Source organism: Plectropomus leopardus, chromosome 5 (genome assembly GCF_026936395.1).
Source record: "Plectropomus leopardus strain MGB_pleo_1.0 chromosome 5, ASM2693639v1, whole genome shotgun sequence".
Lineage (NCBI taxonomy): Eukaryota > Metazoa > Chordata > Actinopteri > Perciformes > Serranidae > Plectropomus > Plectropomus leopardus.
In genome coordinates, this window is record NC_142180.1 from 32042659 (window position 1) to 32064778 (window position 22120).

At 40.0% G+C, this 22120-nt stretch overlaps 2 protein-coding genes across 3 annotated transcripts; one reads left to right on the top strand and one right to left on the bottom strand.

Moving 5' to 3' along the window:
- Positions 1-2579: 2579 nt before the first annotated feature.
- Positions 2580-15347, bottom strand: paics (phosphoribosylaminoimidazole carboxylase, phosphoribosylaminoimidazole succinocarboxamide synthetase). Its single transcript, XM_042483080.2, has 15 exons — positions 14933-15347; positions 14245-14718; positions 13428-13487; positions 12250-12843; positions 10901-10978; positions 10451-10596; positions 7924-7966; positions 7621-7818; positions 5828-6006; positions 4820-4999; positions 4606-4719; positions 4432-4515; positions 3232-3412; positions 2988-3146; positions 2580-2895 (listed from the first exon to the last, which is right to left on the bottom strand). Exons 1-15 carry the CDS (start codon positions 15330-15332, stop codon positions 2729-2731), a joined length of 3057 nt encoding a protein of 1018 aa, XP_042339014.2. The 5' UTR covers positions 15333-15347; the 3' UTR covers positions 2580-2728.
- Positions 8142-22108, top strand: ppat (phosphoribosyl pyrophosphate amidotransferase). 2 transcript variants are annotated; one of them, XM_042483087.2, is made up of 12 exons: positions 8142-8308; positions 8530-8775; positions 15801-15867; positions 17089-17295; positions 17558-17670; positions 17751-17896; positions 18106-18178; positions 18291-18442; positions 18954-19081; positions 19193-19414; positions 20497-20617; positions 21307-22108. In XM_042483087.2, exons 2-12 carry the CDS (start codon positions 8648-8650, stop codon positions 21480-21482), a joined length of 1533 nt encoding a protein of 510 aa, XP_042339021.1. In that variant the 5' UTR covers positions 8142-8308; positions 8530-8647; the 3' UTR covers positions 21483-22108. The 2 variants fall into 2 exon arrangements, with proteins under 2 accessions (XP_042339021.1, XP_087934095.1); XM_088077969.1 differs by having other exon boundaries at positions 8567-8775.
- Positions 22109-22120: the final 12 nt, after the last annotated feature.

The window sequence follows — 22120 nt, forward strand, 5'->3', positions numbered from 1 at the left end:
ATTATACCAGTCGGCACATTATTATTATGACAATGAAAAGGAAAGCATTAATCACATTTAACAACAGCTCAAGCCCAGGATAAAGTCATGACCACGCAAATTCAGAACTCATTAGTGGGTTAGATTTTGCTGATGATTCACGTTGTGTTCATTTACACTCAGCTATTGTGGTATCCATGGGGATGCTGAGCAGTAAATAGTGAAATGCCAGCAAGGAGAGAAGGGAATTAAAGAGATCTGAACTGGATTTCCAGAGCTCAGCGTGACAATATGAGAAGGAGCAGAGAGGGAAAAACAGATTATTGTATATAGAGTGATTGTTGCCATGTTACGGTTGTCAAGGAGACCTGAAATCACTGAGACGTACACATTATGTCAATTTCATCTCAGCGGCTTCACCTCCACTCTTTATGCTGCATATAGATTCAGAGATTGGAAGGCTGATGCAGTGAACTGTATTTCTTTTTTAAACATAAAATTAAAATGCAGAGGATTTTTGTCAGATATCAGCTTCACTGCACTCATCTGTATCACTCTCTACCCTCAGCACTTCCATCCTCCCACTCCCACCCACACGTGAACAAAGATTTAGCACATCACAGGTTGTTATAACCATCATTTGTTATCAAAAGGGAGAGCTGTGCTATTATAGAAAATAAAATGGTGGCATGATATTCTGACTCATTCCCTTGGCTGCAAACTACTGGAACAGACTGAAAGGTTAAGGTTTTGGATCGCCAGCGCGAGATGCAGCCTCCCTCTTGTGGCTGATTTGAGGCCCCACAGCTGAGCAGATGCAGATACATAAACATGGTTGAAATGGCAAATATATGGGAAATATTACTGAACCAGGAGAGCAGGTCTCATCCTAGTTTCTGTCGCTTGCTGCTGTTTTAGCAGAGTGCCCAGTTCCCTCAGAGGGAGTGCACCTGAATGCATCTGATAAGAGAAATTGCGAGATGCACTCATGCTGAAGTCCTGTAAGAACAGAAACAGGAATACACCAAGTCTATAGGTGTTGTGAGGGCTTTAACGTCACTAAAAGGAGCTCTGATTGTTGTCTAAAACAGTGTAATCGTTCAATAAGCATGCACTGAGATTAAGCATGTGGAATGCAAATAAAATATGATGCTCCGAATGACATTTCAGCTATAAAAAAATGGTTGCATCAGCCCTGTATGCAGTGCATTTATGAGATGCATCTGAGCTGCTGACAGTCTCCTTTAACCATTTTCAGCTTGATTTCTGAATTTCTTTGAATCACTTTGACAGTTAAATGAACTCCATATCTCAATAAGAAATAACCCAGAAATTAGCATTTTTTTAAAAAGTACAAGAAAATTACCTGAAAATTAGCAAAAAAGAAAAATCAACAAAAAAAATAACACACACACAAGCACCCACGCCTCCAAAAAACAAAAGAAAAATGGAAGTTTGAAAAAAAAACCCCAAACAAACACACACACACACATAACAAGGAAATTACCGAAAGAACTGCTTAAAAATTATATTAATTTCAAAATTCTGCAATTTGAAATGTAACATTCTCCTGCTTTTTTGTTCCTCGCTTTTAAAAAAATCTAAAACTACTGATTTCTTGCAATTTGTGGGATTTTTTTTTGTCCCACATTGTCTGTTTCATGTTTACTTAACATATCAACACCTTCTTATCAGCTCAAATCATGTTTACACTGATAAAAATCACAAAATGACCACTCGCAAGAAAAACCCACTTTGGCCCATATCGCAGCTTCTGCCACTGCAATCTACACCGGCAAGCTTTTTGACTTGCGAAAAAAAAAAAAGGACTTTCTGTCATCACATTGTCAAGAAAACCGCTCTGGTGGAGAAATGAAAAAAAAGATTAGATTTGCCAGACTCTTAAATGGAAAAATGTTGAATCAAAAAACATCAGAAGCCTTTTAAAGCTTCTGGGGCCATTTGTGTGAAATTTTAGTGTAACATGTCTTGATATGGTAGTTTCAGGCCCTGGTCCAAAATATCTCTAATCATTAGAGAAATTATTCTGTTTTTCTTAAACAGAATGATTTTTATGACTTCTGAAAGATTTGAGTCAATTTAATACGAATTAAGGCCTAATTTTTAAATTAATTACTTCAATGAGGATTTGCGGGATCCTTGGTCGCTGTGGAAAGGTGTAGCGTTATTTTAGGAAAGAGCCAGACAATCTGTTTCTGGTTATTATGCTAAGCTAACTGGCTGTAACTTCAAATTTTACAGAGCAGTATAAATCTTCTTACCCAACTTTACTAAAAAAAGCAAACAGGCACATAAGCCAAATTTTTCAACAACTACCTTAAGTGAAATTTGATCATTTTCAATGTTTGTGCGCAGAAAACCTTTTTTAATTGCAGATATTTGACCTCTCACGACAGGAAAAGCACAAGTGAAACACATTTGGTTAACGATGCCATGAGCCTGCATGCATGATATCAGGAAACACGCTCACCTATACGGACTGCAACCATGTTTTCAATGGCTGCGTTTTTCCAGCTGTGACATCAAAATGTCTTACAGTGATAAAAGGACCACGTTGGGATGAAATACACACATAAGTGTTTAATTAAGAAGATTTTATTTTCTTTTTTTTAATGGAATGATTTAAGTGTGTGAGAAAGTACATGTAGATTTGATGTACCGCTCGTGGGTTTTCATGGTAAACAAAGACATTGACAGACAGTGGAGCCCTGACAGGTCATGAGCCACTTCAGAGGCTGCAGGCCTGCAACTTCTTGTCAGCCAGCTTGAGAGACACCCAGGTGTTGAGCATGGAGGCCCTCAGTTTGCACCACACCAGGTGATCTGTCAGCCCGAAGATCTGCGCGGCAAACTGAGCAGCGGCCTCGGGGGAGAGGATGGTGGAGCAGCCGAGACCTGCAGGAGGAGGAAACAAAGTAAGACTCGGTTACTATGACGAAAAACTGGACTAAAACTTTAAGACTTAATACATGAAGTGTTGTGCCCACCGCTTGGCATGCGCAGGGACGACCAGACATCTTGTGCACCCCAGTCTGGAGTGAGAGGTGGGCAGTTGATGACGGGATACGCCGTGTTTCCAGACATCACGGGACCGAGGCCGTTACTTCTGCCGGCTACAGCCACAAACACGGTGGGTACGCCGTCACCTGAGGGAAAACATGCACACATTATGACATGATCAGTAAGTAAATCCTCACATCTTTAGAAAGGAGGAAAAAAATAAGTACACACCTTCATATTCTGCTTTGATGCGGAGCGTCTCGTCTGGACCTTTGTGTGCGGAGGTGACTCTCAGGATGCAGGGAATCCCGTAGGAGGTGCAGGCCTTTCTGATCTTTTCACAGTGAGCCATGTCCGAGGTGGAGCCCATCAGAACCACCACCCTGCCGCTGGCCTGGGTCTCCAGCAGCAGCTAGAAACACAACGCAGCACTCATAAGCTCCACGCACATCCCAGCATCAGGGTCCAACACCTTCCTACACATCCAGTTCAAAGAATTTTTAGGAACTTTTCCAATTCTCTTAGATTTTGAAACTTAGGCAAATTGGCTGTATTTAAAATTATGTGAAAATTAGCACAAAAAATACATTTAAAAAAAACGCCTTAAAAACAGACGTTAAACACACACACACACAACAAAAATGCCCTGAAAAAACTGCTCATGCTTCACGTTTTTGAAGGAAAAAAGTCTAACCAATTTGCTCAGGGTTCAAAGGTTGAAATTAAGAGACATAATTAAGATGTTTTAATATGGATTAAGACATCTGAATGCAGCACAAGAAAAGTGATGTCAGAGGTTTCAAAGGGTTAAATTCAAAGACCCACGCAGCAAAACTTGAAAACGTTAGTAAAAAAGAGATACTGAAATTTTGATTCTTGCACAAAATACATAAATTCAAGCCCTTTCAATGCCCATGTCTATTTATGTTTATTATCTAAAACACAATTTTCCCCCCTAAAAACCAGAAACTTTAAGGATTTTAATACTTTTTTTAGGAATCCCGCAGTTTATGTTCATGTAAACATGACTATGCAACATTCAACCACATGTGATACTGGATAATAATGATAAATCATAAAACCGTCAAACATCAGCAATATCGAGCTAACAAAAGCTAACATTTTTAAAAGAATGAATGCATCATATCTTCTTTCAAAACTTCAGAGTCACTTTTAAAGTTTGTTTCTAGAGTCAACCCTGGGTGTAAAAAAAAACCATTTAAACATAAGAATCCAAGCAACTGTAAGAAGGGATAATTACCTTAAAAAATGATTTAGAGTTCAGGAATTTGAATGACAAAACTAAAAAGCTCACATAATAGTTTCTAATGAATAGTGTGTGTCTTTTCTGTTGATTAAAAGCAAACAAAAAGCTAAAGTCTGTCCTGATAACAAACACACAGCAGATCGCGACTTGTAGGTTCAGTGTACCTTGACCCTCTCAGAGACCCACTCAAAGTTTCTCTTCACCATCTGCATCGCCTCGGGGGTAACTTCTTTAAGGTCTCTGTACACCTAGAGAGAGAGGAAAACAACATATTTCAGTTTTTAATCTTAATTTTCTAAAAGCATCAAAATTTAACAACACCACAGAGTCGTCCTGACCTGCTTATCCTTCTGCTGGCTTCGATCTCCAGCCGGCCACAGCCTCCACGAATCGTTGTCGATCACATCAGCGAGGACGATCTCTTGAGTCTTCACGTTCACGCCAAATTCGATCTAAAAACATAAAAGATCCAAAAACAGTGAAGCAGCTCCAAAATAAGACTCACACTAGGATATGAGATTAACCAGCAGGGGGCGGCGCTGCACGGCGTACCTTCATGTCCACCAGCGTGCAGTTCTGAGTGGCCCAGGCTTTCTCCAGAATCTCAAAAATGGCCACAGTGCTGCGGTTCATGATGTCCACCTCGCACTGACCGATGGGGAGCCCGGCCAGACAGAATTTGGCCTCCAGCAGCTGCTCCTCTGACCACTGAGGGTCGTTGTTGGCATCATCCTAAAACACAACAGCAACTCATTACTTCAAACATGAAAGTGATTTTTCTTGACGGCATTTAATTTGAATGATAAGCCAGATAAATTTCAGTCTTACTGGGAGGGGATATTTGATACCCTTTTGCGATGGAGACTGGTGTATAAACCAATTTATAATTCTATAATAGATACTAAATCACAATACTTTCAATTTAAAATTCTAATTGTATACACGAGGAAAATGCTTTTGTTTGGGGGATTGGAAAAGGGGTCAAAACTATCGCTTCTGTAAAACTGAAACTGAAAATCTTTAGCATCTTTGTCAGTTTTGTCTTCATGTGCTGACATTTCGGATGACCCCTAAAAATGGCTAGCTTTACAGTCCCCTTTGTTTCCAACGAGCCCTCAAACAGTAATACTTGGTGAATTAAGAAATGGATGTCCAGGTGTTTTAAATATAGTTATTTTATTGGCTAAGAGATTTATTTTTGAATTGAATTTTGAATTTTCTCTCTTTTTTGAAACATTATTTTAGGTTATCACAAATATACAGGGAGTATTTGAGGACTATGAAAGATAATGGATTACATTAAGGTTATGTTTAGAAGACGAATGATCATGATGACTTTTGACTTTTTGTTTTTTAGTAATAGTGTCTTTGTCTCTGTGTTTTTGGTTTTTTGACTCATTTTGTGGCAGGTTGATGGTTTGTGAGGCGCTGATAATAAGGTGCATCTTGTGTGTTTTGTTTTAATGTCATAAATATAATTAAAAGGAAACCGTGAAAGTGATTCCAACACTTTGATTTAAGTTACAGCATTTAACAACACACTGGAGGTCTGAGACTCACTTTGAAGAACATCTCCATCTTGAGCGGGGAGAAGCGGTAGCCTTCTTTGACTCCTGGATTTCTCTTGAGGAACGAGCCAGTCGCCACTCTGCGACAAACCCACTCGATGGGAATCATCTCACAGTGGGCCGCGATGAACGCTGTGTCCGAGTGCTGCTTCACAAAGGCCGTCTTAATGCCTGGACGAAAGGACAGACATTAAAATCGGCTTCAGAGTATTTCACAGCCCTCCTTCAGGGCTCCGAAAGAAAAAAATCATTGTGTCAAGAGCTGTGAACAAAGTAAAATCTGAAAAGTTTGAAACAGTAGTACTTCAAAGATTGTCACGTTGTCTCATGCCCCGAGAATTAAGGTTAAATGAGCGGGATGTGGTCGGTCACGATCTGATGAAATATACGCAGCAAATTTCAAGTCACAAGACGGCAATTACCACACTCATGAGTGGCATTTGGGTTACACTTAGTCAATTACTTTAAATGAAAGCAAGATGGAGAGTCATTTTGGAGAATCTGGGCTTTTTTTTTTAATCTAATGCTACTAACATGCTCGCACCATTCCTCCTACATATGACACATTGATGCATGGATCTGTGAGAACTGCATGTGCATGCATGAGATCAGCTCAGAAGTGTTTGTTGTTAATGTACTCTTAAGAACAAACTGAGCTAATGACAATACACACAAAGTTTTGAGCATCAAACACTTAATTTCCTGCATTCTGGTACATTTTTATGCATCAGTATGTTATGCAAATGACTTTCTCAATAAAAGAAGTTGTCTGCTATTTTTTCAGTTTTATTGGAAGACAAATGCAGATGTTCTACATACTGAGAGTGTATCACACGTATCCCCCTGCAAGCTTCACATACGTAAGTGACTAACAAAAATTAAAGTTGCAGAAAGTTAACTGTCTACTGTATTTATATTTTTAAAAAAAAAGCTGGTTTGGGGTTTTGAATGATAACAAACATGCAATTTAGTCATCTTTACATAGGTAAAGTGTGTAGAATTTAAGGGAATGCTTAATGTATGTTTTCTTTAGTAAAAAAATAACCTGAAAATATAAATTGTTGTGTTTTTTTACCTTAGAATGTGCTGTCTATATGTACATGGGGAGCGGGTCCTTGTTCACACCTTGTCCATGTTGCTCCATCATATTTCTACAGTAGCCCAGAGCGGACAAACCAAACACTGGCTCTAGATATGGCCATCTGTGCATCAGCCACCGTTGTTAGCAGCCCCTCTGCGATGAGTTTAGTGAAAAACACTGATGTTTATTAATGTAAAAATTCTGTGTTTTTACTGGGTTATATCACCGGGTCTATTATCATGCGGGTTTTATCCATGTGAAAATGCATTTTTTGTATTCTATCCTGATCTCATTTTTACATTTTTATTGTGCCATTATGTCCTATGTCTTTTCATGTGAAGCACTTGATGTGCGTAATTTCTTTGTTGTAAAGCACTTTGGGCTGCATTTCTTGAATGAAAGGTGTTATACAAATAAATGTTATTATTAATAATATTATTATTATTACATTATTTTTCTCTATTACTCATACTAGTGATGACTCTAGGAGCTAAAACAAAAAGTTGTTTGAGGGAGTGCTTATAAAAAAAATAAAAACATACCTTTACCCGGTTGTAATTATACCTCTGTGCCTTTCACACACTCACAATGGTGAAGCATGTTTCTCAGCATGTTGTAAATTTGCCTCAGGCGCAGAAACGTTATGACACAGCTGCCCCAAACTCCCTCTGAATGGATCTATAATAACTTGACTGAGGTCTCACCAGATTCCTGTAGCAACTTGAATATGCAGCTCGTGGTTTTATTGGCGATGGCAGCTTTCCCCTCCATCTGATCTTTCCTCACGGCATTCCCAGCTGTGATCTGGTCTTTGGACTGAACCAGAACCAGTCCAGGCTGGTCCACGATCTCAAAAATCTGCTTCGTCTTTCCCTCATTTAGCTTCTGGCCGATGTTCAACTCTAAAAAAAAAACATGCGCACACACACAAAAAGGGAGGAAATGCAAAGTTTAACACTGCGTAGAAATCGTAAACTCTCAAATATGCATAAATTATTGTACTGTACCTGGTGTGGAGGCCATGGTGGTGTTATTTAACAACCGACAGTCCTAAAAGACAAAATGAAAGCCCACGCTGAACTCTGAAAAGTTGCAGGATGAAGAGGCAGCAGGAGGCGTGCAGGCAGCAGAAGAGGGAATGGGGTCTGTCTTACGTGCTCTGATAACCAATCACATCCCTTAATTCATTCAAACAACCAATCACAGCAGCGCATCAGTCACCACGTGATGGGGAAGATGCTCCAACATCAAATATTTGCAAGAAGAAGAACTTTTTGGAGTTTATCCACATAACTGCCCCCCATTTTCTCTTTGACAAGAAGATTGATCTTTCGAAAAAATATATATATATCAGGAGAAATCAATCTGGGGCAATCGATTGATCCGATTCAGGTTATTTGTTGTCCTCATCGTAACATACCACGTGTGTTTCGTCACGTTAACATGTTTGATTTTTGTTTAATTTATATGATAACAGTTAAACTGGCCTCTTTATTCTGTTAAAGCTGCATTTTTGTCACTTACGTTTTTGTTCGCACTCGTGATTTTTACTTTCACTTCAACAATGTCAGCTGAGTTTGTGTTGTTTTAACGAGCCACGTTGTACGCTACAGTAAACGCTCGCTGCACGTGCTCCGTATATACCATCAGAGCGCACGAGCCGATTGCCCAGGCAACCAGGCACGAGACTGTCCGCAGGGCCAAAGGAGGACCGAGGCAGACCGCGGCGGGATGGAGTTTGAGGAGTCCGGTATCGGGGAGGAGTGCGGGGTTTTCGGGTGTGTGGCAGCCGGAGAGTGGCCCACACAGCTGGAGGTGGCTCAGGTCTTAACCCTGGGGCTTGTGGCGTTACAGCACCGGTAAGTTACCGAAAGGTGTGTGTACTTTTCTAACTTTAACGGTCACGGATGAGCGTCCAGCACCGACCGCGTAAACAAAACAGAAACTCGTAAATTTGTCTGAAAACGGTCAAATTGACCCTCTTCGTCAAACGGAAGAGGAAATTTTGTTTGAAATGTAACTTAACAAATCACAATTGGGTACGACAGAGGAGCAAACATCTAAGTGTTGCTTTTTTGGGGGAAAAATGTCATAAATGTTTGTTTGCGTTAGTTTAAGCCAATCTGTCTGGAAGCAATTTTGCTGTGGATCTGTGGTGAAAATAAAATGTGGCTTTAAGAATTACTTTGCTGCTACAAAATCCTTAAAAGAGCAACAGCAACAAAACTAACACCCAAACTAGCTATGCTTTACATTTCCCCCATACTGTCACTGTGCCACTGTGACAAAAGTCACCGTAAACTCAACATCGAGTCACAGATTCTCTATCAAATATTAACAGATGCATTTATCTCACTGTCTACAAAATACTGTTTTTAAAGTGTAAAGAAATGTGTTTTTTTCCAAGCATATATTCAGAATCAGATCGCTTGCTCAAAGGGTAAATTCAGCTATTATTTCGCTAGTTGCCAAATATGTTTGGTCATTTTTCAAGCACAAATGCCATAAAATTTCAGATAAGAGAATTATAATGCTTTTCTACAAATGAAATTTTGATTTGGAACGATGGTTAAATTAAAGGATAAATTTGGCATTTTTCAGTCTGCACCCCATTATCCCATACTTTTGTGTGTAGCTGACTGATGTCAAAAGCAGCTTTTGAAATTGATCCACTATTGAGAGAGAGGACTGCACCGGTGCAAGGCTCGTAATTTAACTAAATGGGGCAACTGTGCTCTGTTACTGTGTGTTCATTAAAAATGTTGATTTTTGCCTCAGACAGGCTCACGTTGTTATCAGAAGTGTCTGAACTTTGTCTTTACCTTTTGCTCGATCAGGTCTGTTTATTATTGTGTCTAAACTGTGCAAAGTGTAGCGCAACATTTCAGCGGCATCATTCAGGAATGTGCAAACATGAACCATTGTTATTTTTCTTTTTGATCTTTTAGATTTTTGCAAGTTTTCTGCACTTCAACAGAACAAACTGTTTCACACAAACACTTCCTCCAACTTTCACTTGCAGTTCCAGCGTTGTCTTTGGCAAAAATAACGACTTTTAATGGACGTTCAGTGATGCGCACAATTGCCCCATTTGATGACATTTCAGGCATTGCACGGCTGCTGGCTGCTGGCTGCAGCCCTACTGGACCATCAGTCGTTTAGACAGAAAAACATGAGAAAACAGCATCCAGGCTGAAAGATGCAGAAGTTGCACTTTAATTTGACCAAAAGCTCAAAACTATAGTTTAGTTTTTTATCATCCATAATAAAGAACAGAATCAAATTCACACATTTGAGGGTTTTTGCTTGAAAAATGACAAAAAAGGGTCTGTTTTTCTGTTTAAGTAATCAATAAATCAACTAGAGATTGCAACTTTAAAAGATCAAACACTTAAGGCTAAAAACAAGATGTTTTATCTGTGAGTTTACAAAGTTTCTTCCGGCCGACAGAAGCAGCCTGTTAAAGATTTTATCTTTTCTTTCAGTTGACTTTGGTTGTGTAATGTTTTATCACATGAGATTAGCAGGGATTACCTCTCTCAGTGGGGATGGGTTGGGTGAGGCTATTGAACAGACTGAATTGATCTTCATTATCGGGATGTGATCCTGCTCCTCTTTACAATGGGCCCCCGTGTTAGAGCCAGTGTCCAGTTTTTTTACCGGTGTCTGGAGTGTGGGGTCTGAAAAAGGGAACAAAGGTAGCTTTAACGTCAGATTCGTATCCTTACATTAACCAAATGCTGTTATTTGTTAAAAGCCATAGATCATCGTGGTTGAGGAGAGTTTCTTTTTCTCCCGGTCTGACGGTGGACACCGTCATGAGTTGTGCCTCTTGTTAGCAGTTACAACCGTACCCTTATCCGTAATTAAATTTTGAGGCTCCGTGGCACATCATGGGACTGAGTCAGCAATTACAAAAGCTTCAGTCAATTGTGGACATCATGTGACGCACAAAGTGATTACAGAAGGAGACACATTTCAAACCTTGATCCACAGCTTTTCTCTTCATTCTTCTGTTTGACGAAGAGATATCCTCTCTCTTTACTCGAGCTTCAGATGAGCCTGCAAACAACAGTTACAAGATAACAGGACATAAGAAGATGTTTGCAGTGTTTTTATTCCAGCGTTTTTACTTCCATTTTATCTCAGGAATTTTCTGAAGGCCCAGACAAAGCAAACAGATAAAAGGACTGGTTGCAACACCTCAGGTTGCCTGTATCTCGGCCAAAAAATTGCACCTTAACACACCTTCATATCAGCAGGCAGCGATAGTCTGTATTCATCATTCAAAAAAGGAAACCAAAGGACTGACAGCAGTTAGCCAGTTTGCACATTAACAGCAAGGATATTTATCATGCATCAGCGAACAGTCACACAATCAGGAACTGCTTCTGCTAAAGAGCTCAATAGCTAAAAAAATAATCTTATGTAATAAGTTTGTTCTAATATCATGCCCTCTGTAGTTTAACCATTTGTTTAATTTCATCACTCAGTGTTTGTCTTCCCATACACTGAATTGAACCACCAATCAGAGTAATTTATTCACTGACGGGCTCTGCCAATGCCAATTCAACATGCTAAATTGGCCACAAAAAAAAGCTGACAAGGGCCAACGGTTCCTGGCATCAGATGCTCGCCAATAGCCCAACACTGACCTACAGCTGACCGTGAGCAGAAATTGTATATATTCTATATACTGAACTGTTTTCGTTAGTTTATAATCACCTGAAAAAAATACTTATTGTGTTTTTGTTACCTTAAAAGGAGATGTTTATATCTACACATGGAGTGGGTCCTCTTCCACTGAGGCTGCCATGTTGTTTCTACGGTAGCCCAGAACACACAAATAATATACTCTGTCTAGATAGGGCCATTTGTGTTTTCACATGTTCGTGTTTTTGCATCAGTCGCCATAGCTCTCCTACACACTTGGCACACGGTAGTTGTAGTTCTACAACCTGACTGCTAAATCCTACACATAGGACCTTCAGACTAACATTTAAAAGATCAGTTCACCGGAGCGCCCAATAGCTCAGTTGGTAGAGCGGGCACCCCATGTACAGAGGCTAAGTCCTCACTGCAGGAGCTGCAGGTTTGATTCCGACCTTGGCCATTTGCTGATAAAACTTTGGTTAAAGTTTGGAAGATCATGACTTGAATTAAAGGGTCATAAAATTGAATTTGTACATGTGAGCTGAGCTGTGGCTGCTGTGAACCTCTGCCTCTGTAGGTTTTGTGAATGGATTTCGGTAGTGGATAGTCTCACTATGCGTGAATTGTTTGAATCAAACACCTGCCGACTACACACGAATAAATAAAGATGTTGGGCTCACTCATTAATCTGTGCTGTTGATCCAGAGGAAGCTCCTGGACTGCGGGCAGCCTCCGTTCTTCGCTGTTTGGTGTGACATCGAGGCAGATAGACGAGACAGAATCAGAACTACATGTTCTGTCCTCCGCTGCTCCCGACACTGTGTTCATCTTTGTCAAGTACACATCTACGTGATCGTTCTCCTCACAGCCCTCCAACACAATAAGTCTGCCTGAATCTGCTGGATGATCTGCAGCTCCTGTGTCATGTGGAGAGCCATTAGTTTTGCGGTTCATTATGGCGTCCACCTCATCGTAGAACCTCATGAGGCGCCTGGGGTCAGTTTCGTCACTCTTTCCTCTTTGAAGGGAGCGATAAAGGTACTTGAGGTTCTTGTACTTGGTGTGGCACTGCTTCCAGTCGCGTTCAATGCCCTGCTGCATTAACCTGTTGGAGATCTGGACGAAGATGTCTCTCTTTCTAGTCGAGCTCTCCAGCTGCCTGCACACACGCTCGTCAGACCAGACTTGAATCAGCGCTCGCACCTCCTGGTCGCTCCAGTTTCGGCCTGTGTCAGACACCGTGACCACGTGGAACTGGTCAGAGCTGGGTGGATCTGTGAGCAGTGTTGGAGCAAGTATTTAGTTCCTTTTTTAAGTAAAAGTACTACAATATAAAAAAATATTCCGATAAAAGTAGAAGTCCTGCAAGGAAAATGTTTAAATCTTTAGTAAAAGTAAGTATAATAAGGGAAATGTACTTGAAGTATGAAAAGTAAAAATGCCCAATGCAGGAAATCTAAAAAACAAACATGCAGAAAACACCCTGAAAGGACTCACAGTTATTAAAAAAAAGAAAAGAAAAAAATTAAAATAACTTAAATATTTATCAAAATAGTTGCCAAATTATTTTCTGTCCACTGGCTAATTGATTAATCAACTAATTGATTCAGTTCTAATTGTATAACTGAATAGACAATTTTTTAACAAAGTCATATTTTATAAATTCTTTATGATTTGAAAAAAATTGTACTGGGAAAAAAATGTCAAAAATGTCAAAAAGTACCCAATGCAGGAAAAAAAACAATACAAAAAAAAAAAATCCAACCCCCCCCCCAAATTTGCATCTGGAGTGAATAAAAAAATAGATTTAAGAAAATAAAACATATTGTCAGCTGCACTGGTTATTCATCTGGCGTACCTGTTCCTCTCCATTTCGCTTCCATGTCTCCGTCCATGTCATAATCGTCACTGTTGTCATCTGAAAATTGAAAAAAAAAAAAAAAAACAGAAAAATTGATTGTTCTTTTAGCCTTGAATACATAACCATGATATAAAAATCAATCCAGTGTATATGGTCAACAGTTTAAACGCTCTAAAATACAATAAAAGAAAAAAAATGTCTGCATCAAAACATTTCATTAAGGGTTTTTCATTTTATTTTTACAAAATAACAAAGTAAACAAACTAAAAATATTTTATATGGCTCCTATCACAATTCAACTTAGTGCAGAATTTGTTGTTTTTAATTGAAATAACCAAGTAAAACTAAAATATGTCTTCAGAAATTGCTCTCAAATCCACTACATTTATAGAACAGAACACTGTAACTGAGTAAAATAATCACATTTCCACTTCACAGTAGTGTTATAGCTGAACTTTAACATTCCCAGTCGCAGCAAAAAAATATCGGTTACAATTCTGCTTATTACAGCATTATAGTAAAACTTAGTAAACTAAACTTAGTAAAACTTTTTTCAACTTTGAGCAACAAAAAATTCAGTTCCACTTAAAAAAATCAGTTTCTATTTATTGGAGTTGCAGCATCACAAACCAAAAACCTGAATATCTGCTGCAAATCTACTCTCTGTTTACGATGTTTGTGACGGTGGCCGTAAATGAAGGATCAAGCAGGGAGCTTGTTAAAATTAACAAATCCCAGTCTACTAAAAAATGCATTGATTGGGCTGGATACTGATCCTTCCAATCTGATCAGGACATCCCCACTGAATACATACCATCATCAATTTCAATGACAACCTCACTCTCTGAGGCTGGTGTCTGCAGCCTCCCTGGCGCCGTTTCTCCATCGTATAACCTCTTCTGCATCTCCATGGTCCCGTTCTCCAGTCCGCGGTCCAGCAGAATCGCTTCTACTTCATCGAAGAACTTCATGTACTTCCCCGGACCTCCTGCGCTGCTGCCTCCAGCAGCGTGAGCACTTTTAGCAGTCTTATAATCATACTTCAAATTCTTGTATTTAGTTCGACATTGTTTCCAGTTGCGTACCACCCCAAAGTTTCTTTGCATCAGACGGGCCATCTCTTGGAAGATGGATTTGTTGCGCAGTGTGCACTTCAGGCGCTCTCGAATGCGCCGGTCGGCCCAGATGCACAACAGCGCTCGCACCTCATCGTCTGTCCAGTGGCGGCCCCCCTCTTCAGCCACGCTTGGAGTGTAAGGGAGAGCCCGGTGGATTAGACTCTTGATACCTGCACACACATGCACACATTGTTATGTTTGGTTCAATTTTTATTTAAAAATAAGTTGGATCTGGCTTTTAAAATGTTTAAAACAGACAAAGGCTTCAGTTTGAGGCTAAAACAAGTTTGACGGACATGCTTGTTTATCTTCTGATCTGTCAGTCAAATAAAAGGTATCGAGTATTGTCGTATGCGCTACAGTTGGGGTTGAACCTTCATTTACCTTCCTGCATTGGGATAGTGACTGAGGAAGGGTAGATTCCTCTTTGATTACCCACATCTTCCACCTCTTCCTCCCAGCTCTCCGCTGGCCTTCCATCCACTCCTGGGCTGTAGTTAGTTGAAGTGCCTGCTGCTGTTGCGTCAGGCTTCCTGCTCTGAAGTCCCAGGCTCCTGCACTTGGCCTGACACTCCCACCAGCTGCGCACAACACTGAGCCTCCTCAGACGCTCTGAGATCAACTCAAATGTGGTTCTGCTCTCAGCTACGTGCTGAGCTCCCACTTCGTCCCACACTGTCATGAGAGCCAGCACCTCTGCCTCCCCCCACTGCCTCTCCACCGAGCCTTTCTCCTCTGCCACCTCCCTATCACCTCCTCTTTGTCTCTCTGCTCCTCTCTCCATGTTTCAGCTGACCTGGAAACGCTTTCTTTTCCCCAATCCGTCTGTCTCTGCTGCCCGGTTCCCTAGGCAACCAGGCGGTTAAGCCTGAAAGCAACGCCTCCATGCTGAAAAGCAGCCTCACCACTGGCTTAAGCTGTGTGCCGAGGGGGCGGGACCAACTGTAATCCGAGAAGCAGCTTGGTAAATAGGCTGAAGCTGCAGCAAGGCGACTCTCTTTACATGGCAGCTCCACAGCCGAGAAACAGACGTTTTTTTGTTTTTTTTTCTGCTCTTCATTCTTGATCCATTTTGCCAGAAACAAACCAGTTTGGTTTGCCTCAAGGCTCAACCCAGCTTTGAGAATTAAACAAGTTTATTCATGTTTAGTCTTTCAGAAAAGAGAGTGAAAGATCATTCATTGTTAAACTCACCTCCTACTGATGTATTTACACAGTTATGATTTACATGCCACTTTTTGTGTCTTCTCAGGGGTCAGGAAAGTGCCGGGATTGTCACAAGTGATGGAGCCAGTCCGCCCACATACACAACCCACAAGGTAACAGCAGTGAATCATAGAAGCCCCTTAGTTTTGAAGCATAGTTAAACTTACGCTACTCAAAAACAGAATACATTTAATCTGCTTTTCATTAAGTGAGATCTTTATGGCATTCAGAGTGTGTATATGATTCAGATACAGTGTTCAGTACTGTAACCACATTACATTTAACAGTAATCACTTTACAATCACGAATCAAACAATTATATTATTACTTGTGTTACACAAGTTCTTCAATTATCTGCTTTATGGACAGATAGGAAAAAAAACAACAAATGTGCCAACAACAGCGACGTGTCTATTGCACTGGTGGAGAAGCTCTTCATTCAGGGCCGTCTGTGCTCTTTGTGAGGATAAACCATTGCAGTAGTGATTAACGCATCAAATAAGCTGGGTTACTCTGCTTTAAGGCCACAGTGTGGAGAGCAAGCGACTTGAGTAAGTTTTAGTTGGCCTATTAAATCTTAATATACTGTCTAAATAAAACTTTTTTTTTGTTAAAGTCTGTCAATATCTAAAGGAGTTAGAAAGACCACTCTTTACATTGTTTTATAAGGCAAAATTATACATTATTTTAAGAAAATGCATATGTTGTGTCAGGAGGACTATCTTCTTTTATATATTGATATAATTACATTTTTTGCGTTGAGATTCTCCTGATAGTTTTGTGCAGATATACAGAAGGTTTAACGTTATATTATTGCAATTAAGTGACAATTATTTTCAAGCGATGATGCATAGCAATGCAAATGTAGCGTAATGATTAGTTTTTTTAAAATGTTCTAAATGGAGTAATTGAGTAATGTATCCCTCTTTTTAAAAGGAACATGTAATGTCTCATACATAACTGTATTCAAGCACGGACTCTAACACTGATAAGAATCTCTGGATTGCCTGCAACTAGCTTTCAATATGAAAGTGACTGAGCCAGTGGTTAGCAGCTACCAGTGCTAACAACACAAACAGTACCAACAGCGGCAACAGTGCTGACAGAGCTAACAGTCGGAGGGTTTCCATTACAGCAAATAGCTGTTCGCTGCTATACTGTTCCAAATGTCATATTGAGCTCCTTCAAAGGTGCACCATGAATAAAAATGTACACATATCTACACAATAAAATCCCAGTTACATTGACTCCATCATTAAAACGGTAGTTTATGGTTGTGCTGTTTGCTCTAAAGCTTTATCAGATTCCTCTTGCCTTTGTTTTTTTTTTTTTAGGGAATGGGATTAGTGAGCACTGCTTTCCCACCCGAAGCTCTTCTGAAACTGCGCTATGGTAACCTTGGTATTTGTCACACACGCTATTCAACCACTGGGATCTCAGAGCTGCAGAACTGCCAGCCCTTTGTTGTGGACACACTGCATGGCAAGATTGCCGTAGCACACAATGGAGAGCTTGTTAATGCTGATGCCCTGCGGAAAAAGGTGAGGAAGACCCCTTTAACTCACTGGACCTGATGCATATCAGTGGCCCATCCTGGGAAAACTGCAGTGTATGATGCATGTTATCAATGACAAACCAGGCCTCTATAAAGTGTGTGCATAAGCCCTCGTTAATCTGTCAGAGTTATGCTTGTGTGTGTCATGACTCTCTTCTTTAAAACATACATTAATATATGCATGGACATCAACCTGCATGAAATAACACTTCTCTTTATATGTATTCTGAATCAATCATTGTGTGCAGGTAATGCGCCATGGTGTGGGCCTCTCCACCAGCTCAGACAGTGAGCTCATCACCCAACTCCTGGCACTGACTCCACCAATGGAGGAGCGGGATGCACCAGACTGGGTTGCCAGGTCAGTGTTGACTTGATGTTGCAGCTTGAAGCTTGATGTTCTTTCCACAGTATTTTAAATACTTCTTTTTTTCACTGTAGAATAAAAAATCTGATGACTGAGACCCCGACATCGTACTCGCTGTTGGTGATGTTCAAAGATGTCATCTATGCGGTGCGTGACCCTTACGGAAACCGCCCCCTCTGCATCGGCAGGGTTGTTCCTATCTCTAAACTGCACAGTTCAGGTATTCATGTTGTTTTTTTTTTACACGTTACAGTCACATCAAAGAGACTAAAACAGAGATGTTTGTCCTTTGAAGACCCTGAGGTCTACTACTGATATCTGCAAGGTCTCACGAGGGCTTATCAGTGCTTAAACTAGAGTGGTTTTTCGTCAGAGGTCAGATTTGTAAACTGGTAGATGATTAACTTCATTCTTTGTCCCTTTGGTCAGGTGCTGGAGAGGAGGACACTGAGGGTTGGGTTGTGTCATCAGAGTCCTGCAGCTTCCAGTCCATCGGTGCCAAGTTAGTTTTTTTTTCTGGTTTTTTTTTTTTAACAAATATGCAATATTTTCTGCATTATAATGAAAGTGTTATTAATGTCCATTTCTTTTAATGCATCTTTCTTGGCTCTCAGGTATTACAGAGAAGTCTTACCAGGAGAGATCGTCCAGATATCGAAGCATGGAGTCAAATCTCTGAGTGTTGTCCCTCGCCCCGAGGGAGACCTTCCCGCCTTCTGCATATTTGAATACGTTTACTTTGCTAGACCAGACTCTATTTTCGAAGGTTTGAATATTTGTTATTGATCATCCTTTAAACCACTGCAAAAGTAAATCAAAACATTTGTTTACAAACTCTGACACAACTTATATGGTGTATTGTTTATCTACTCATATGCCTATGAGTACCTACCTATCTATGCACTCTTCAAAGCCATTAACAAAAACAGTCATTTTAACTCACTGAATATGGAGGCTGCTGGTCTACCTCTGCCATGATGTGTTAGTTTGTTTTTTGTATGACTTTGCAGTGGTAGACCAGCAGGCTCTGTATTCAGCAGGTAAAATGACTAACTTTGTCAATGGAGTTTGGCTTTGAAGAGAGCATAGTTACGTTTTACTTCATTTTAACAAGTTTTCCTCACAGATACAAGGTACCATGGGTGAGTAATTGACATACAAATGATAATTTGAGGGTAAAGTATTCGTTGTGTGTTTGGCCCTCTTGTAGAATTACTGAAATACTTTGTGTAAGTAAAAGTGTTGCATGTTCAGTATTTCATACCCCTGTACTGTAGGGCAGATGGTCTACACTGTCAGGCAGCGCTGTGGTCGGCAGTTAGCCATCGAGGCTCCAACAGACGCAGACGTGGTCAGCACTGTGCCAGAGTCTGCGACCCCTGCTGCCCTGGGCTATGCTCAGCAGGTCTGTCTGCAAGCTGTCTGCTCTCACTCTGTAGAGAAATGCTGTAATACACCCACCTCCTCACGAGCTGCTGTCCTCTCAAGCTGTCCTCTTCCTGTCCTCCTCTCACAGTCTGGGCTGCCGTATATAGAGGTTCTGTGCAAGAACCGCTACGTCGGAAGAACATTTATTCAACCAAACACCCGCTTGAGGCAGCTGGGTGTTGCCAAGAAGTTTGGGGCTTTGACGGACAACTTTGCAGGGAAACGAGTGGTGCTGATCGATGACTCCATCGTCAGAGGCAACACCATCGCCCCCATAATAAGACTGCTGAAGGAAGCAGGTGCAACTGAGGTGTGTTGAATGAGGATAATAGCTAGGCAATAAATCAATATTATTTTAATTTGGTGTAATGAGACTGGATATTATCTTAGATTTAAGATATCATAATAGCGTGTCGTCTTTTCCTCAATTTTTAAAGGCTGCATCACCGTAAAGAGATGTAATGTAATGCGATAACTGGATTTAACCTCTTCATGTCCCCTAAAACTTGTTTAAAAAACAGGGTTTTTCCACAGCATTTTTATAAAAGCAACACATTGCAATTAAGAGCAACTGCGCTAATGTCAAAAGAAAATAATACTCTTTTATAAAATATAAGGTTTATTTACTGTGGCTACTTTGCACAATAAAGGTAAGATATTTAATGATTGAACCGACAGCTGAAACCTTCATATTGTGACTATGCTATATGAGATGAGAAGAGTCAGGATGTGTCTGATTCAGCCGAGCAGGCGATTGATTGTTTTATCATATTAAACTTGTAGAAATTAATCAGAGCAGCACATTGTAATTCACTGGGGAAAAAGAAGTCTTCTAAATATTTACAAGTTTCCCATTCAGTCATAAACCAGCTGTGTTTACAACCTCTACAACCTAATCTCTGGGGCAAAATATTAGACTGACCAATTATTTCTCCTTGACACATTGTTGAAAATTAGATGTTGATCTGTAGGCAGGATGATGGATGTAAAAAGCTGCATGCAAGGGCTGAAACTAACAATTATTTTCAGTGTTATTTTTGAATTATCAGTTAGTTGTTTGGTCAATGAATTGTCAGAAAATGTGAAAAATGTCAAACAGTGTTTCCCAGAGCAAAAGATGACATCCTCAAATGTATCTGTGTCTGCAACCTAAAGATACTGAGTTTATATAAGAGAAGAAACCTTGAAAATATTCACACGTAGGAGGCTGGAACCAGCTAAAACATTACTCAAACTGATAAATCAATTATCAAGTTGGCATTTAATTTAATAGTTGACAACTTATCAATCAATCGATTTAGTTGTTGCAGCTCTACGTCACGTGCCGCTTAAATGCTGTGTGTTTTTAACTAAAGCGAGGTAAAATTCTGACCTGTATTTCCTCCCTTACAGGTCCACATCAGGGTTGCCTCTCCTCCGATCAGATACCCTTGCTACATGGGCATCAATATTCCAACCAAGGAGGAGCTGATCGCCAACAAGCCAGAGTTTCAGAACATTGCTGGATACATTGGTAAGTACTCATACAGTAGTACATCTCACTGACAGTGTTCAAAGTAGTACACAGAACAAAAAAAAAATTCCTCCCATTTTTCATTGGTTTAAGTTAAAAATATAAGACTTTTTATGAGCTCAGTGGACAAATTTTGTTAAATTTGAGACACAGATCCTTTGATGTGAAGCAGAAGTGTCACTGCTTGAGAAAAACGGTGATCACAACAGACAAGATCAATTTGCACATTTTATCACTTGTAGTTGTTGGGAACTTGCTGTATTTAATGTTGAATATTTCAGTTTTGATCAAACAAAGTTTTTTTGTTGGAGTTTGTTATATTCCAAACTCTAAATGTTGACAGAAAGATTTTCATTTGTATTGTAAATGCATATTGGTTCCAAATATTGGTTATCAGTCTCATTAACTACTAATAATCCCTATCGGTATCAACTCTGAAAAACCAATATCGGACAGCCCCGACTATTGCGTGTGTCAAAAAGTCTTTGATATTTAGCTTAAAATGTGAAAAATTAGACCAAAAACAAAAGTGTTGTGCTTGAATTTTTGATCTGTATAGTATATTTGACAAACTTCGTATATAATTACAAAATGAAGTCAATGCGCCATCTTTCCGTTTGATCTTTGCTGCCTTAACTGGCTTCATAATCAGTTTGTTGCTTCTCAGTAACATTTGAACTGTTGTGTAGGTGCTGCCAGTGTTCAGTATCTGACTGTGGAGGGCCTGGTATCAGCTGTTCAGGAGGGAATCGCCTCCCTTCAGGAGAAGGACGAGATGATCAGCTCCAGTAACAAGTCCAGGAAGAGAGTGGGCCACTGCACTGCCTGTCTGACTGGGAAATATCCAGTAGAGCTGGAGTGGTAACACCATGACCAGCTATAGTTACAGCAGCAGCACCGTGGGTTTACTACACACTCCTACAGCTGTTACATGAATGAAATGTTCTGTGTAGACTGGCATTTAAATACTGCTATCTGGGACACTAAGATACGTGTTAAATACACACAGCTTCTGCTTCCTCTACAGAGGGTCTTTATCCTGCTGAGATCCTTTGACTTATGCTGGAAATGTTACTGTTGGAGACCTCCAGTAGTTACAGTCTCACCTCGCAGCAGTGAAGTGTTGATGACACCCTGATGTCACAAAAGGTGCGATTACACATTCTCATCTTACTGCACAACACTGATGCTTTTTGTTTTCAAAGGTTACCACGTAAACGCTTTTAGAAAAGTCTTTAAACCTGTTTCACACTTTAAGCCTTAAGACAAAAGCATTAGTAGAATTTGCCGTGTCAGAAAAGCGCACAAGGCTAGTGACCAAAAGTTAAATTGTCTTTATTTTCTTTATCATGTTTACTTTTCTACCTTTACCTAAACTTATCCATGATGGTCTTTTGTTTGGGGTCTGACTGTTGGATATATTGTTTTCTAAACTTTCAGCTGCACATGAATATGATGTAAAAGTTGAATAATAAACTGCAATCATAAATACTTTTTTGTCAG

Excerpts from the sequence above, each read along its gene's own strand:
- ppat (XM_042483087.2), top strand. The coding sequence starts at position 8,648 with ATGGAGTTTGAGGAGTCCGGTATCGGGGAGGAGTGCGGGGTTTTCGGG. Across the intron at positions 8,776-15,800 it reads CTTGTGGCGTTACAGCACCG|GGGTCAGGAAAGTGCCGGGA; the intron begins GTAAGTTACCGA and ends GTGTCTTCTCAG. Across the intron at positions 17,671-17,750 it reads GCACCAGACTGGGTTGCCAG|AATAAAAAATCTGATGACTG; the intron begins GTCAGTGTTGAC and ends TTTTCACTGTAG.
- paics (XM_042483080.2), bottom strand. The coding sequence starts at position 15,332 with ATGGAGAGAGGAGCAGAGAGACAAAGAGGAGGTGATAGGGAGGTGGCA. Across the intron at positions 10,597-10,900 it reads GAGAAAAGCTGTGGATCAAG|ACCCCACACTCCAGACACCG; the intron begins GTTTGAAATGTG and ends TCCCTTTTTCAG. Across the intron at positions 3,147-3,231 it reads CATCAAAGCAGAATATGAAG|GTGACGGCGTACCCACCGTG; the intron begins GTGTGTACTTAT and ends GTTTTCCCTCAG.